Raw genomic sequence first — 13,809 nt, 5'->3', positions numbered from 1 at the left:
CTTTTAATAGCAAATTGGCCAAATATATAAGAGGCACATAGTGAAAATAGACGATCTACAAGCTCGCGACGCCTCGCACTGAGCTAGTAGATCTGCTATTTTCACAATATTTATCGGTGTAACCGAGTCAAACTCAATGTAATGCCTACAATTCCAAGTGCTTGTCAGGGTGGGAGGGTCCTGAAAAGTTTGTTCAAGTCGTTTGACTTTGACTGTTAATTCATCGCATGTGTAGCAGAGCCTCAACCTGAAGACCAAAAGCCTAATATCTCCACTGGCCAAGAGGGAATTCCCTCTTAGTCTAGTGGTTATGGTGTTTGGCTAAAGTCCCTTCCCACATGGGGGACCCTCGTCCGAATCTCAGGTGTTACACTAGCATAATGGTCTGTACCTCTAGACAACACTGCAGGCCTATGTATCTCGCAAGGATAAAAGTCAACAACATATTTCAACTTCCTCGCTACAGCACTTGCAACTGGTGAAATGAATTACCGACACACTATTAAGGTTTTTGAACTATATTAGAATAGTGTGAATGGAGTCCAACAAAAAGGCAGAGATTAATAGGATTTCTTAAACCAGCAGATACGGCAAATAATACATGGTATTAAGAAAAGTCAGATGCCATTAGTAGGACAGGCTATAGATTTCACATATTTATATCCCGACATGTTACTTTTAGGCACTACATTGTGAAAATAAACAAAAATTGTGGTTGAAAAATTGTAAAAGGTTCATTCCTTTCCACTTCAATCAGTTGAAAAACATCCCTGTACATTTGATTATTTTTCAAATCAATTAATTGCTTGAACTCAATAGAACATTGTTTTAAGGACTTCACTCCAAAATATCCATCATACAACCCAATATCTAAAGTATATATGGATCCTACCTTCGGAAAATGTTTTAGTGTAACGTAATGCGAAAGTCTCAAAATATATACCAACCGCAAACACCTTTCCCCCTCAATTTGTGGATATCTTTTTTATGTAAATTCTTTTTTTTCCAGAATAAATCGCTTAACTTCCCTCACGACCCCCTGCCAAACAAGCTAAACATGTAAGCAGACATCTGAGGACTTAGGCAGCTGTGGAAGTATTAAGTACACAAAAGATTCCAAGACCATTTTTATGATCAATCGGGCTGTGGAACAATAAGAAAGGGGGGGGGGCACACAAAACGTGAATAACTGAAATAGACCAGAGGGTAACTAGTAGTTACTAACTACTACAGCAATCCATACTAGTCAATCAGGCCGGATTAAAGATAAGAGAAGAGGGGAAAATAATTTCAAAGCAAGCAAGTTCTCCAAACATAAAGAAGAGCCAGTGAGGCTTCAAACCAGCAACTGCCAAACCTTGTCAAATGACAAAACGTTCAACTCTAAGTTACCACCCAAGCACAATCGATTGAAGTGATTTAATACCTGAGTAACCTCCTGCATAAGTCTGATGAATGAGTTTTACTCATTGCAGAAATAATCTCCAGTTGCATTGAAGGCAGTAATGACACAGTGTGTTAGTTGTGGCATCATTTCACAGCATTGTTCTACAGCACTACCATGAACAGTTTGGGAACCCATGACCTATGCCCTTTCTAAAAAGCTCTGCATGTACACATAATGATAGTACCAGTCACCCTTCTCTCTGATTTTTGACAACACCCCTGGATCTCTGTATATCCTTTCAACAAAAATGTCATCTTGTGCAAACACAACGAAATCGCACCACTCCAAGCCAGAAGTGAGAAGCTGTCCTTGAATCTGCCAGTAGTATTTATGCTGTTTCTTCAAGACATGTGAGCCATCCGTCATGATCATGTATTGACAGTCCACAAAACTTGGAACATTGGGGCACTTGAACTCAACCAGTCCAAAAGGTGGGTGCTTAAGAGGGTCAAAAACCTTTCCATCAGGGGAGGAAGCAAGCCAGGGAACATCAGGGTGTATCACCAGGCCACAGGGGTAATAGTTGACATTCTTCAACTTGGCATAGTCCATGGCTGCCTCCATCTCCATGTCGAGGCCCCTCTTCATGTCAGCTGTTTGCACGGTGCCTTTAATAATTCTTTGAGCCAAATTCGTTGCTGAAGACATCCCGCGAACATGGCACGCCTCTCTGAACCTGGAGGTAGTGGTGAAACAGTTAATTGAACTAAGCAATTATAATCGATTTGAATAAAAATAACCCTATTTAGCTCATTGGTTGACCTTTTTCATTGATTATATAACACACACACACACACACACACACACACACACACACACACACACACACACACACACACACCAAATTATATTACAATCAGTGTTGATTTTGACAGAAAATCTTGATTTAGTTTTAGTCATAGTCTTTTGAATAGAAATCAACACTGATTACAATGTGCTTCTTGAATATACTATTGAAAAAGTCGTAATTGTATAATAATTGCTAAGAAATTATCAGTAGTTCCAGCCATACCTGGACGAGGTAAGTCTTGGCCTGCGAAGCAATTTCCACTCAGAACTCCGGCTCTGCTCTGTCGTTGCGGCTTCAATTTTCTGTGCTGTGTCAAATGTGACTTGAAGAGACTTGATGTGAAGCTCATCATGTTCACTGAGGACAAAGCTACAGCCTTGCAGTTTCTCATCAAGTCTGTACTCATCCAGGGGGATTGGGGGGAATGGTAGAGTATCTTCATGATGCATGATGTGGCGTGCTTGAACTGGGGGCTGTTGGTATGACAGGACACTACCAGCCTGAACAAGTCCAAAAGGCCTGTCAACCAAGGGTTGATCTGCAGACATTCCCATGCTGCAGACCAATGGCCTAGACAGGGGGTCAAAGTTTTTGTAAGCCTCTTCGACCTTGAGAACGGAGAGGTCAGGAAGAGGTCCAGCAATTGCCTTGTAGAGTGTGCTTCTGGAACACAGATGAGTGATGCTCATTGGTTTACTCCATTTTCTATACTTAAGAATTTCACATAATACAAAAATCTAATTTACAAATTGATGTTGAATATAATTTAGTTGTAATCTCTACATTATTGTGAATAACTGGTGTGCATTGTTCAATATCACAAGAATAATCTTTTCAGTGTTTATCCTTGAAACACTTGTAAAACAGTACTCCATATTTACATACCTAATTCCTCCTGAGGTTCCTGTCTTTCTGGACATCCTGGTTGTGGTCTTCCTGGTCTTGGGCTTGGAGATGGTCATTTGGTCTACTGGACCTGGTTTCAGCCCCTATGAGTTAATTCAGCAGTGCTTAGGTCTATGCAAAATTATGAAATTATAAACAAAAAACATTAGATGTACCATTTGGAACTGACCATGGTTCTTGGTTTATGCCACTGCTGCTCCGTTTCAGTGCAGCTGTGTACAGGGGGGACAACTTTGGTACCCGTCTCTGAATATTGAGCTGACTGGAGGAGTAGTGCAACAATGTGGTTGCAAAGTGCTGTGCCAGCAACACAAGAGCAATGATGCTCAGTCATTATTACTGACTTTGAATGTTTCAGGACAACCTAAAAAGAAAAGAAGATATTAGAAAGAATAGATTTGATTTTAGGCAACATGAGACAAACCTCCATATGCTAATGATAAGTTATAACACTGCTTTGATACTTACCAGCAGTAACGATTAAGCAGGTAGACCACAACACAGCCATGAACAGGCTTTGAACAGAAAACACAGCCATGAACTGGCTTTCAACAGAACACAGCCATGAACAGGCTTTGAACAGAGAACAAGTTCATGAACAGAACAGAACTGGTCTGGACCATGAACGGGAAAACTAGGCCATGAACAGGCCATAAGAGTCAAGTCAATAACGTGACTGACAAGAGCACCCACAGGGCTCCAGAGTCACTCATTTGGAAAGCACATGCACCCCAAATTTTTTTTTAGTGCATCTAAAAATTGTAATTGGTCGCACCAGTGCACCTTACATTTAGCAGGTCTGTCTATGTGTGTGTATGTATAGGTCCTAAATTATATGCAGGTGCCAGTGGTGTGGAGTAACTAAGTACATTTACTCAAGTACTGTACAATTTTGAGTTATTTTTTACTTACAGTTTTCAGTACTTTTACTTCTACACCACTACATCTCAAAGGCAAATATTGTACTTTTACTCCAATACAATTATTTGAAAACTTTAGTTACTAGTTACTTTGTAGATTTTGATTATTATTACTAAACATATACATTACCCACTTCAGCCCTATATACATTTAGGACATTTGAAAATAGCAGATCTACAAGCTCACAATGCAATGCATTTTCAAAGGATTTTTATACATTAGCTAACATGTGAGATGGGACTTTCTGCATAATGAGTACTTTCTACTTTTGGTACTTAAAGTGCGTTTTGATACCAATACTTTTGTACTTTACTCAAGTCAATTTTGAATTCCAGACTTTTACTTGTAACCGAGTATTTCTACAATGCAGTATTGATAATTTTACATGAAAAAGTTAGGCACACAGTGCAACCAACTAAAACCTTTAGTACTCTGGAGCCCTGAACAAACACCATCCCTCAATTTCACCCTACTCTTAAGTGTGGGGTTTTTCGTTCTTCTTTAGTGACCTGTAGTAGTAGGGGGTACTAAGCACAAAAAATTGCCAAATCGTTACGCGGCGGATAAAAGCATGAAATTTGATACAGATGTCCCTTGGGTCATCCTAAAACATCCTAGAAGGGGTGCCCAAAAAAATCTTAAACAGGAAGTGACTTATGGACAAAATTCAAAATGGCCACCTAAACTGTTGACCGTTGACTCAAAAGACACCAAAAGAATCTCCAAAAAGCATAAAATTTGGCACATATGTCCCTTGGGTCATCCTAAGACATCCTAGAAGGGGTGCCCAAAGGAATCTGAAACAGGAAGTGAGTTATTGACTAAATTGAAAATGGCCGCCTAGTGTTGTCGATTGACTCAAAAGACAACTAAAGAATCCCATAAAAGCATACAATTTGGCACACATGTCTTTTTGGTCATCCTAAGACATCCTAGAAGGGGTGCCCAAAGAAATCTTAAGCAGGAACTGAGTTATTGACAAAATTGAAAATGGCCACCTACAGTGTTATCTATTGACTCAAAAGACAACTAAAGAATCTCATAAAAGCATACAATTTGGCATACATGTCCCTTGGGTCATCCCAAGACATCCCAGAAGGGGTGCCCAAAAAAATCTTAAACAGGAAGTGAGTCATTGACAAAATTGAAAATGACCGCCTACAGTGTTGTCGATTGACTCAAAAGACAACTAAAGAATCTCATAATGGCATACATGTCCCTTGGGTCATCCTAAGACATCCTAGAAGGGGTGCCTGAAATTATCTGAAACAGGAAGTGAGTTATTGACTAAATTGAAAATGGCTGTGTACAGTCTTGACAGATGATGCAAAAGACACTCATAAAAAATAATCTCATAAAAGCATGAAATTTGGTACAAATGTCCCTTGGGTGATCTGAATGCATCCTAAGGGGTGCCAAAAAAAGTTTGAATAGTCTCTCAATGGAAAACACTCCTCCCACACGGGCTGCACTGCTACAATATTCAAATCGAGCAGCCAATCTAGCAATTGGTCCAGAAGCCTGAAAGCTATGCAATCTCTACCATCTCCTGACAAATAAATTAAAGTCGCTGATTCGTGGACACCTTTATGGACACTCTTGCCAGAGGCTGCTTAAGTTTGTAGAGAACTCAAGTGTGGCTGCAAAGCTGAGCCCTTCTGTTCGAGAAAGTGTAGATGCCGGGATGCTGGGTTACCTTGCAGAGCATTATGCCAATGTGCTGGTAATTGCGAAATGGCACACATGAATACATGTAGTTACTAAACACTAATCACAAAAAAACAGTAATGATCAAGAAGAAAATACATGAGAAGATAGAGTGTAAAACAAGCAAGAAGATGTAGAGTGCAAAATAAATAAGATGCAGAGTAAAATAAGAATATGCAGAGTAAGATAAGATGCAGAGTAAAATAAATGAGAATATGCAGAGAGTTAGATAAATAAAGAAGATTCAAAGAGTACAATAAAAAAAATTATGCAGAAAGTATAATAAATAAGTGATGTAGAAATGAAAACAGAAGGTAGACTACAAAATACGGCAAGTTATGCACTGCATAACCTGTCGTATTGAGTCTGCATAATATGCAGACTGCCATGGTCAACTGTTTAAACAGCCATTTAGAATTTCTTCAACATGGTCCCTTCCTAAAAAGTTTAATAAACAAGCAAACAAATAAATAACCCCTTCTAGGATATATTAAGAAGCACTCAATGTACGTACCAAATTATACACTTTTATGACGTCCCCTTATGTTTTCTTTTGTGTCAACTGCTTTTAGGCGGTCACTTCCTGTTTAAAACCTTTTTGGGCACCCCTTGTAGGATGCGTTCAGATCACCCAAGGGACATTTGTACCACATTTCATGCTTTTATGAGATTCTGTAGGTATCTTGCATCATCTTTCAACACTGTAGGCGGCCATTTTCAATTTGGTCAATAACTCACTTCCTGTTTCAGATTTTTTTGGGCTCCCCTTCTAGGATGTCTTAGGATGACCCAAAGGACACGTGTGCCACATTTTATGCTTTTTGGAGATTATTTTGGTGTCTTTTGAGTCAACGGTCAACAGTTTAGGTGGCCATTTTGGATTTTGTCCATAACTCACTTCCTGTTTAAGATTTTTTTGGGCACCCCTTCTAGGATGTTTTAGGATGACCCAAGGGACATCTGTATCAAATTTCATGCTTTTATCTGCCGCGTAACGATTTTTCACTTAGTACCCCCTACTATAGCAACAAGCTCTGATGCTGACTTCACCTGTCAGCTTGTCTTTATTTGAAACTGTCAGACATATAACATATACATGATGAATAACAAGATAGTTTGACCAAGACTAATTTATCAGTGTACAATGTGTAGGCTACACAAATTGTAAATGAAAAATGTACTCGCCTTCATAATTGAAGATATAGCTGGATACAAATAGTCTAAAACCCTTGTCCAGCAACGAGTTAGATGCTTTACTGCCTGCTTTTGTGATCCTGTGGACATCCGTCACTTTCATTCTTGGTAGCTCGTCCAAGCATCTTGTGTAAAAATGACCCTGAGCCATGGCGAAATATAACGTGCCTTGTATACAAAGCTGCGTTAGCCTACAGAGCTAGTTGGCTGGCTAACAACAACAACAACACACGTTGCAGAGAGACACCGTTAAAACACGCTGGCAACACTAAACACACAACAAACGGTAAATTATATGAACAATACAAACACAACTGATACACGCAAGTTATTAAATTGAAAAAAAGTGACGAGAAAGTACTTAAATTGACGGGGGGAAAATGACTGAAGTCAATGTATTCCGGATGGACCGGAAGTGAACGGCGGGGTTGTCGCTCTAGCCGGAAGGGGGCGGAGGACTTTGTGCAAGTGGAGAATAGTCATGTGATCAACCCGGATCTGTCCGATTTCCCATATTCCATCCTGATTGGCTAAGGTTGGCTTCCAAAGTTTGCAGGACTGGTCCCTTTTGAACAAAATGCCTCAAATCATGAACGCAGCTTGCAATTTCCGTGAAATTTCACACGCACATTCCCGCTAGGCCGAGAGAGAAATGCCAGCCATTTCACATTGGACTGTTATAGCGCCACCAGCAGGTGTAATTTAGCAAAACACATTTTTGGAACAAAATGCCTCAAATCATGAATGCAGTGTCCTATTGCCGTGAAAGGCCTAAGAAGAAATGGCACCCTTTTCACATTGGCCTATTATAGCGCCACCAGGCGGCCATAATAACATAACTGACCTGGCGGAGACCTGTGCTCCGAGGAGCACTTTTTCTAGCACGTTAGTAACTAGTAACTAAAGTTTTCAAATAATTGTAGTGGAGTAAAAGTACAATATTTGCCTCTGAGATGTAGTGGAGTAGAAGTAAAAGTATTGGAAATTGGAAATACTCAAGTACAGTACAAATTCCTCAAAATTTCACTTAAGTACAGTACTTAAGTAAATGTACTTAGTTACTTTCCACCACTGCCTGTGATAGACTTCATGTTGGGATATATTGGGAGAAATGTATGAATCTAAGGTAATATTTACTTTGTGCACCACAGTTTACTTTATAAAGCTGAGTGAATGTAATTGTTTTGTGGTATAAATTGTATAAGCAGCAGATCTGTGAGCTTGTAGATCTGCTACATTCTGGAGAGTAACATGCTCCTCCATGTTAGCGAGGGCCCAGGTTTCCTGTTAGTCCACTTCTATTTTGAAGCATGGACAGGTAAAAACAATATGGCAGAAACTGAACCCATCAAATCAATCAAAATGCCCCAGGCAAGCAGCATAGAGTTAAAAATAATAGAGAGGGCACCCGAAATCTCCTCCCATCCACTTGCATTGAGTTGCTCACCCAGCGCATGGGCCTAAATCACCCCTTCTTCCGGGTTGGAAATTTGGTGGGCGCGGCCTTTTTTGGGCCTCAGTGCGTCACAGAAGCGCGCAGCCCCATTCGCATGCTCGTGAGTCGAGCCCATTGGTCGAAACCGTTTTCGCTCGTTCATGTTGGAGGAGCCCTTAAGCTGCAGTACCATGAATGGCCAGCATGTCCATTTGGCTTCAATGAAACCACTGGGTTCTGGGGGCTTGGCAAGCGGGCAGTGCTTATTGTCGGACCCCGTCATAACAAATACACTCTAATACAGTAAGACTCAAATAACAGTGTCACAATAAGAGTCGCCATGGCGCTGGCAAGGGAATGAAAAGGAGCATTATCAGTTGTACCATAAATAATCAAAAGCATCTTCCAAAATCTGATGGACATATTTTAGGATATTGTGCAGTGGGCAATGTAGGACACACATACATACATATCTTTTCACATCCTGCACACATGTTTTGTTTATTTTAATTTATTGTTTTGGCACTGTTTCTGTACGTCACAACGGCGGCCGGCCACTGGAGGTACGGCTATATAAGTGAACGTCATCACGCAGGGACGGGGGGAGGAAGTGTTTGAAGAGTGTGGCGGCGCGTTTGTTACGAGTTGCGGTTTGGGAGTCAGTAATATTCTGTATACAGTACACACAGAGGCCACCTCTCAACTAAAGATTAAGAAGATAAGCGACGGATGGATAGCGCTGTCCTACTGTGCCTTGTAGTTTCTGGATGAATTGAGATGAGTGGAGCTTCGCGTACGAGAAGAAGTTACTGACTGTCCCACCGTAGACTAGTGATGTCCAGTGTCGGTGATGTACAGAGACTTACATAAATAGCACAAAAACCCTACGGGAGAAAAAAGAAGAAAACATAAAAATACCATAAAAAGAACGCGGGTTATTGTCCCTGCACCTGAACCGTGAAAGATCCAGCATCTCGCTCCGGCTGTGTGGGCCAACGCCAGAGCTGGCCGTAGCCAGTAGGTGAGTGGATCTGAGGGGTTGTTGACGTGGGGGGAACAGTGCCATATTGTTTTAGTTTGCCATATACACACACGCTCACACACACACCCACACATTTCAGGTCAGGGTAGCTCCTATCTATGGTGTTTGGCGAGCCGGTAGGATTTGCCCGTGACAAATGGGGGCTCGTCTTTACTGAACCGTTTATTTGGGTAGTTTGTTTGTTATATAGTTAGTAGCCGAGGAGTTAACCAGTAAAAGTAAACATGGGTGATGAATTTACGCCCGAGACATTTTTAGAAAAGATTTGCAGGCTCAGCGAGTGGTATGAGCTGAAAAAAGATGATTTACGCCGAGTGGCCGAGCATTTAGAAGTGGTATTAACGCCTGAGATGAAGAAGGGAGAAATGGTGGAGATCTTGGTGCAACGGGTGGGGGGAGAGCCGCTTGATAACGCCACTCGACAGCAGTTGTCATCAGTGGAGTTACAACGAGTAACGCTTGAGCAAGTGAGAGTCAAGGAAAGGGATGAAACAGAGCGGGAGCTTGCTCGTATTGCACTAGAAAAAGAGAAATTGAGGATCCAATTGGAAATTAAGAAATTGGAGCACGGGGTGGGTAAAAGTGAGAAAGCATTTGAGGTGGGTGAGAGTGCGATACCACAGGAGGAAATGGGGAATGAAGCAGAAGGATTTTATTTGAACAATGCGGTACTTATGAGGAAATGGAGGGCTAGGGAGTGTCCTGCTAACCAGGAGTGGAAGGTAGTGTATCAGGTGTTGCTCCCACCCTGTTACCGAGAGGACATTCTTAAATTAGCTCATGAGGTTCCGACAGCCGGGCATTTAGGAATAAGGAAAACGCAAGCCAAAGTTCAACAGCGTTTTTGTTGGCCAAAAATGCATAAGGATGTAGTCAATTTTTGTAAATCATGTCATGCCTGTCAGGTGGGGGGAAAACCAAACCAGGTTATTCCCAGGGCACCACTGATTCCGATACCTGCTTTTGAGGAGCCTTTTACTCGGGTGTTGATAGACTGTGTAGGGCCCCTGCCTAAAACGAAAAGCGGGCATCAGTATTTGCTCACAATAATGGATGTGGCTACGAGGTATCCGGAGGGAATTCCCCTGAGAGATATCAAGGCAAAAACAGTATTAGATGCACTAATAAAGTTTTTCACACAGTATGGACTGGCAAGAGAGGTGCAATCTGATCAAGGATCCAATTTTATGTCAGGGGTGTTTCAAGAAGTAATGTCAACTGGGTATAAAACAGTTGAAGTCATCCATATATCACCCACAGTCTCAGGGGGCCCTTGAGAGGCATCATCAGACGTTGAAAACAATGATTAGAACGTACTGTGTGGAGGACCCAGGGGACTGGGACAGAGGGATCCCCTTTCTGCTATTTGCAGCCAGGGATGCAGTAAATGAGTCAACAGGCTTTAGTCCGTTTGAACTGGTTTTTGGACATGAAGTAAGGGGACCGTTAAAGTTGGTGAAGGAGAAGTTTCTGGGGCAGGAGACAGAGGTGAACATCTTAGATTATGTAGCAGAGTTTAAGGCCAGACTGAGAGCAGCATGTGGGATTGCTAGAGAACATTTGAAGGGGGCCCAAGAGAAAATGAAGGCTACGTATGACCAAAACATGCAGGCGCGTAGTTTCAAGGTGGGAGACAGTGTGCTGGTACTGTTGCCCATTAGGGGAGACCCCCTGCATGCTTGTTTTAGTGGACCCTATCTGATTGGGGAGAAGATAAATGATGTTAATTATGTCATTAATACATCGGATAGGCGTAAGAAGAAAAGATTGTGTCACATAAATATGTTGAAGTTGTATCATGGTCAGGGGGAGAGGCCAGTAGTAGCTATTAACATAGAAAAGTGTGAGACAGAAGAAGATAGTGGGGCAGAGAGTTTGGAGCCAGTGGGAATACGCTTGATAAATAGTGAGGTGATGGCCAAGTGGGGTCAGGTGGTGGAACATCTACAGCCAGAGCAGGGGGTTGAGGTGCATGCTCTGATCCAGAAGTTTCCTGCTGTGGTTACCAGTGTTGGGACTAACGCGTTACTAAGGTAACGCGTTAAGTAACGCAACTACTATTTGCGGTAACTAATAGCGTAGCGCGTTACCTTTTCCCATTCAGTAACGCCGTTAGAGTTACTGTGATTTAAATGGGTACGTTACTTGCGTTACGTTATGTGATCCAAATGAACTGTTTTTTGCGGAGCAGCCTTCCTCTCTCTGCCTGTCATTTAACAGACAGGGAGCCCGCAGCAGCCAGCGACAATCAGCAGTCCCTCTCGCTCTAACATGATGAAAAAGTGAAAGTGCTAGAGAGGACGATGATTGGTTAACACAGGGTAAAATTTCAGGTTAAGCCAATCAGAGACAGAGTTGGGCGGGTCTTGTCTTATGGGGAAATACACAGACACACAAACGCTTGCTAACGCACACACACACACACACACACACACACACACACACACACACACACACACACACACACACACACACACACACACTGGCAAACGACAGCAGCAGCAGCTTTACAACTTGGCGATTTAGCCACTATTTTGAATATGCAGGGATAAAATATGCAAAAAATATTACTGTTAAATGTAAACTCTGTGCAGGACAGAAAGCATTATCCACATCCAATAACAGCAATGTGCTGAAGCACCTCTCAGTAAAGTAGGCGCATGGGTCTATAAAAGTGGTTCCCAAAGACCCCACCGTCTCTACAACCAGCAGTGATCCAGATGGAGCAACACCAGCTAAACAGACAAAAATAGATTTTTTTAAATCGCCACATGTCAGTGTCACACAGAATCAACTAAACAGTTTGATTGCCAGGTATGTTATTGAGGAGATGCTGCCCATTGCAACGGTTGAGTCTGTTGCCTTCAGGCAACTAGTCAGCCATATACCAGTGAAAGGAGTGAATTCAGGGCCACAGTGCAGAAAGACGTTTTCAAAGTACATGGACATTGAATATGCCAAAATGGAAGTTGAGCTCAAAAATACATTTGTACAAGTGCACTACTTAGTTGTTGAGGCTACAATAGATGCCTGAAGATATAGATGCCAAAGATGCCTGTAAAAAAATCTAAACATATCTTTTGTGTTTTATTGTTCCACTACATTTCATAATAATTGCTACAATGATAGGGAGTTGTCTTTTCTCTTCCTGTGCCACAGAAACCAAAAAAAAAAAAAAAACTTTATTTTTATTGTTGTTATTTTGAAAGTAAAGTAAAGTAACTAGTTACTAGTTACTTTTAAAATGTAGTAACTAATAAAGTAACATTACATTACAGTCATTTAGCAGACGCTTTTATCCAAAGCGACTTACAATAAGTGTATTCAACATAGGTAGGGAACGAAAACTACTAATCACCGGAAGTCTTTAGTGCATTTTCTGCAAAAACAAGCAACCAAGAGTATACCTAGCGCTAAGGTAAAAGTGCAATATATCAGCTACCTATTTCCTTAAACAGATGAGACAAAATAGCTAAATCAAATGAGCATGAGCTAAAACAAATAAGTGTATCGACTAAACAAGATCCAATAAACAATACAACAATAGAAAACAAGCGTTCGTACAACTAGTTAACAACAAGTAGGTCAGGCAGAGAGGAAGGGTAGTGTTTCCTGAAGAGGTGAGTTTTCAGCCTGCGGCGAAATATGAGCAGTGACTCTGCTGTCCTAACATCAGTGGGAAGTTCATTCCACCACTGTGGGGCCAGAACAGAAAAGAGTCGTGACCGTGTGGATCGGCCAGAAGGACCCTTGAGTGACGAGGCAATCAGTCACCCCGAGGTGGCAGACCGAAGTGGTCGGGCAGGGGTGTAGGCATCGACCATAGCCCGGAGGTAAGAAGGAGCTGTTCCTTTCACTGCCCTATAGGCTAGCACCAGGGTTTTGAACTGGATGCGAGCCGCTACGGGGAGCCAGTGTAGAGAACGGAGAAGGATGGTTGTGTGGGAGAACTTGGGGCGGTTGAACACCAGACGAGCCGCAGCTTTCTGAACAAGCTCCAGAGGTCTGATGGCAGATGCCGGAGCACAAGGAGGGAGTTGCAGTAGTCCAGGCGGGAGATGACAAGAGCCTGGATGAGCACCTGGGCTGCCTTCTCCGTGAGGAAGGGGCGAATCCTCCTGATGTTGTAGAGGATTAGTAACTTTTTTGAGAGCAGTAACTATAACTATAACTAGTTACTTTTTATTCTTTATTTATTCTTTATTAGGATCCCCATTAGCTTCCACAAAGTGGTCGCTAGTCTTCCTGGGGTCCTCACATACATAACATGTATACAATAAAAACAGACAATAGTTAAAATTGTGCAATATAACTAGAAAAAAACAGACAAATTATAGTTATCAGCAAAATAAGTCACTCTGCATATG

At 41.8% G+C, this 13,809-nt stretch overlaps 1 protein-coding gene across 2 annotated transcripts; it reads right to left on the bottom strand.

Moving 5' to 3' along the window:
- Positions 1-894: 894 nt before the first annotated feature.
- Positions 895-4,369, bottom strand: LOC308104438 (uncharacterized protein). Of its 2 annotated transcripts, none has more exons than XM_080454845.1 (4): positions 3,313-4,369; positions 3,123-3,226; positions 2,460-2,900; positions 895-2,123 (listed from the first exon to the last, which is right to left on the bottom strand). In XM_080454845.1, the coding sequence occupies exons 1-4, from the start codon at positions 3,475-3,477 to the stop codon at positions 1,586-1,588; spliced, it is 1,248 nt and encodes a 415-aa protein (XP_080310971.1). In that variant the 5' UTR covers positions 3,478-4,369; the 3' UTR covers positions 895-1,585. The 2 variants fall into 2 exon arrangements, with proteins under 2 accessions (XP_080310971.1, XP_080310972.1); XM_080454846.1 differs by having other exon boundaries at positions 2,460-2,807.
- Between the last annotated feature and the right edge of the window lie 9,440 nt (positions 4,370-13,809).

This window comes from Gymnoscopelus braueri (genome assembly GCF_963280865.1).
Source record: "Gymnoscopelus braueri genome assembly, chromosome: 17".
In the NCBI taxonomy this organism is placed as follows: domain Eukaryota; kingdom Metazoa; phylum Chordata; class Actinopteri; order Myctophiformes; family Myctophidae; genus Gymnoscopelus; species Gymnoscopelus braueri.
Note: the sequence above shows the minus strand (reverse complement) of the source record. Positions and strands in the feature narration are given on the sequence as shown.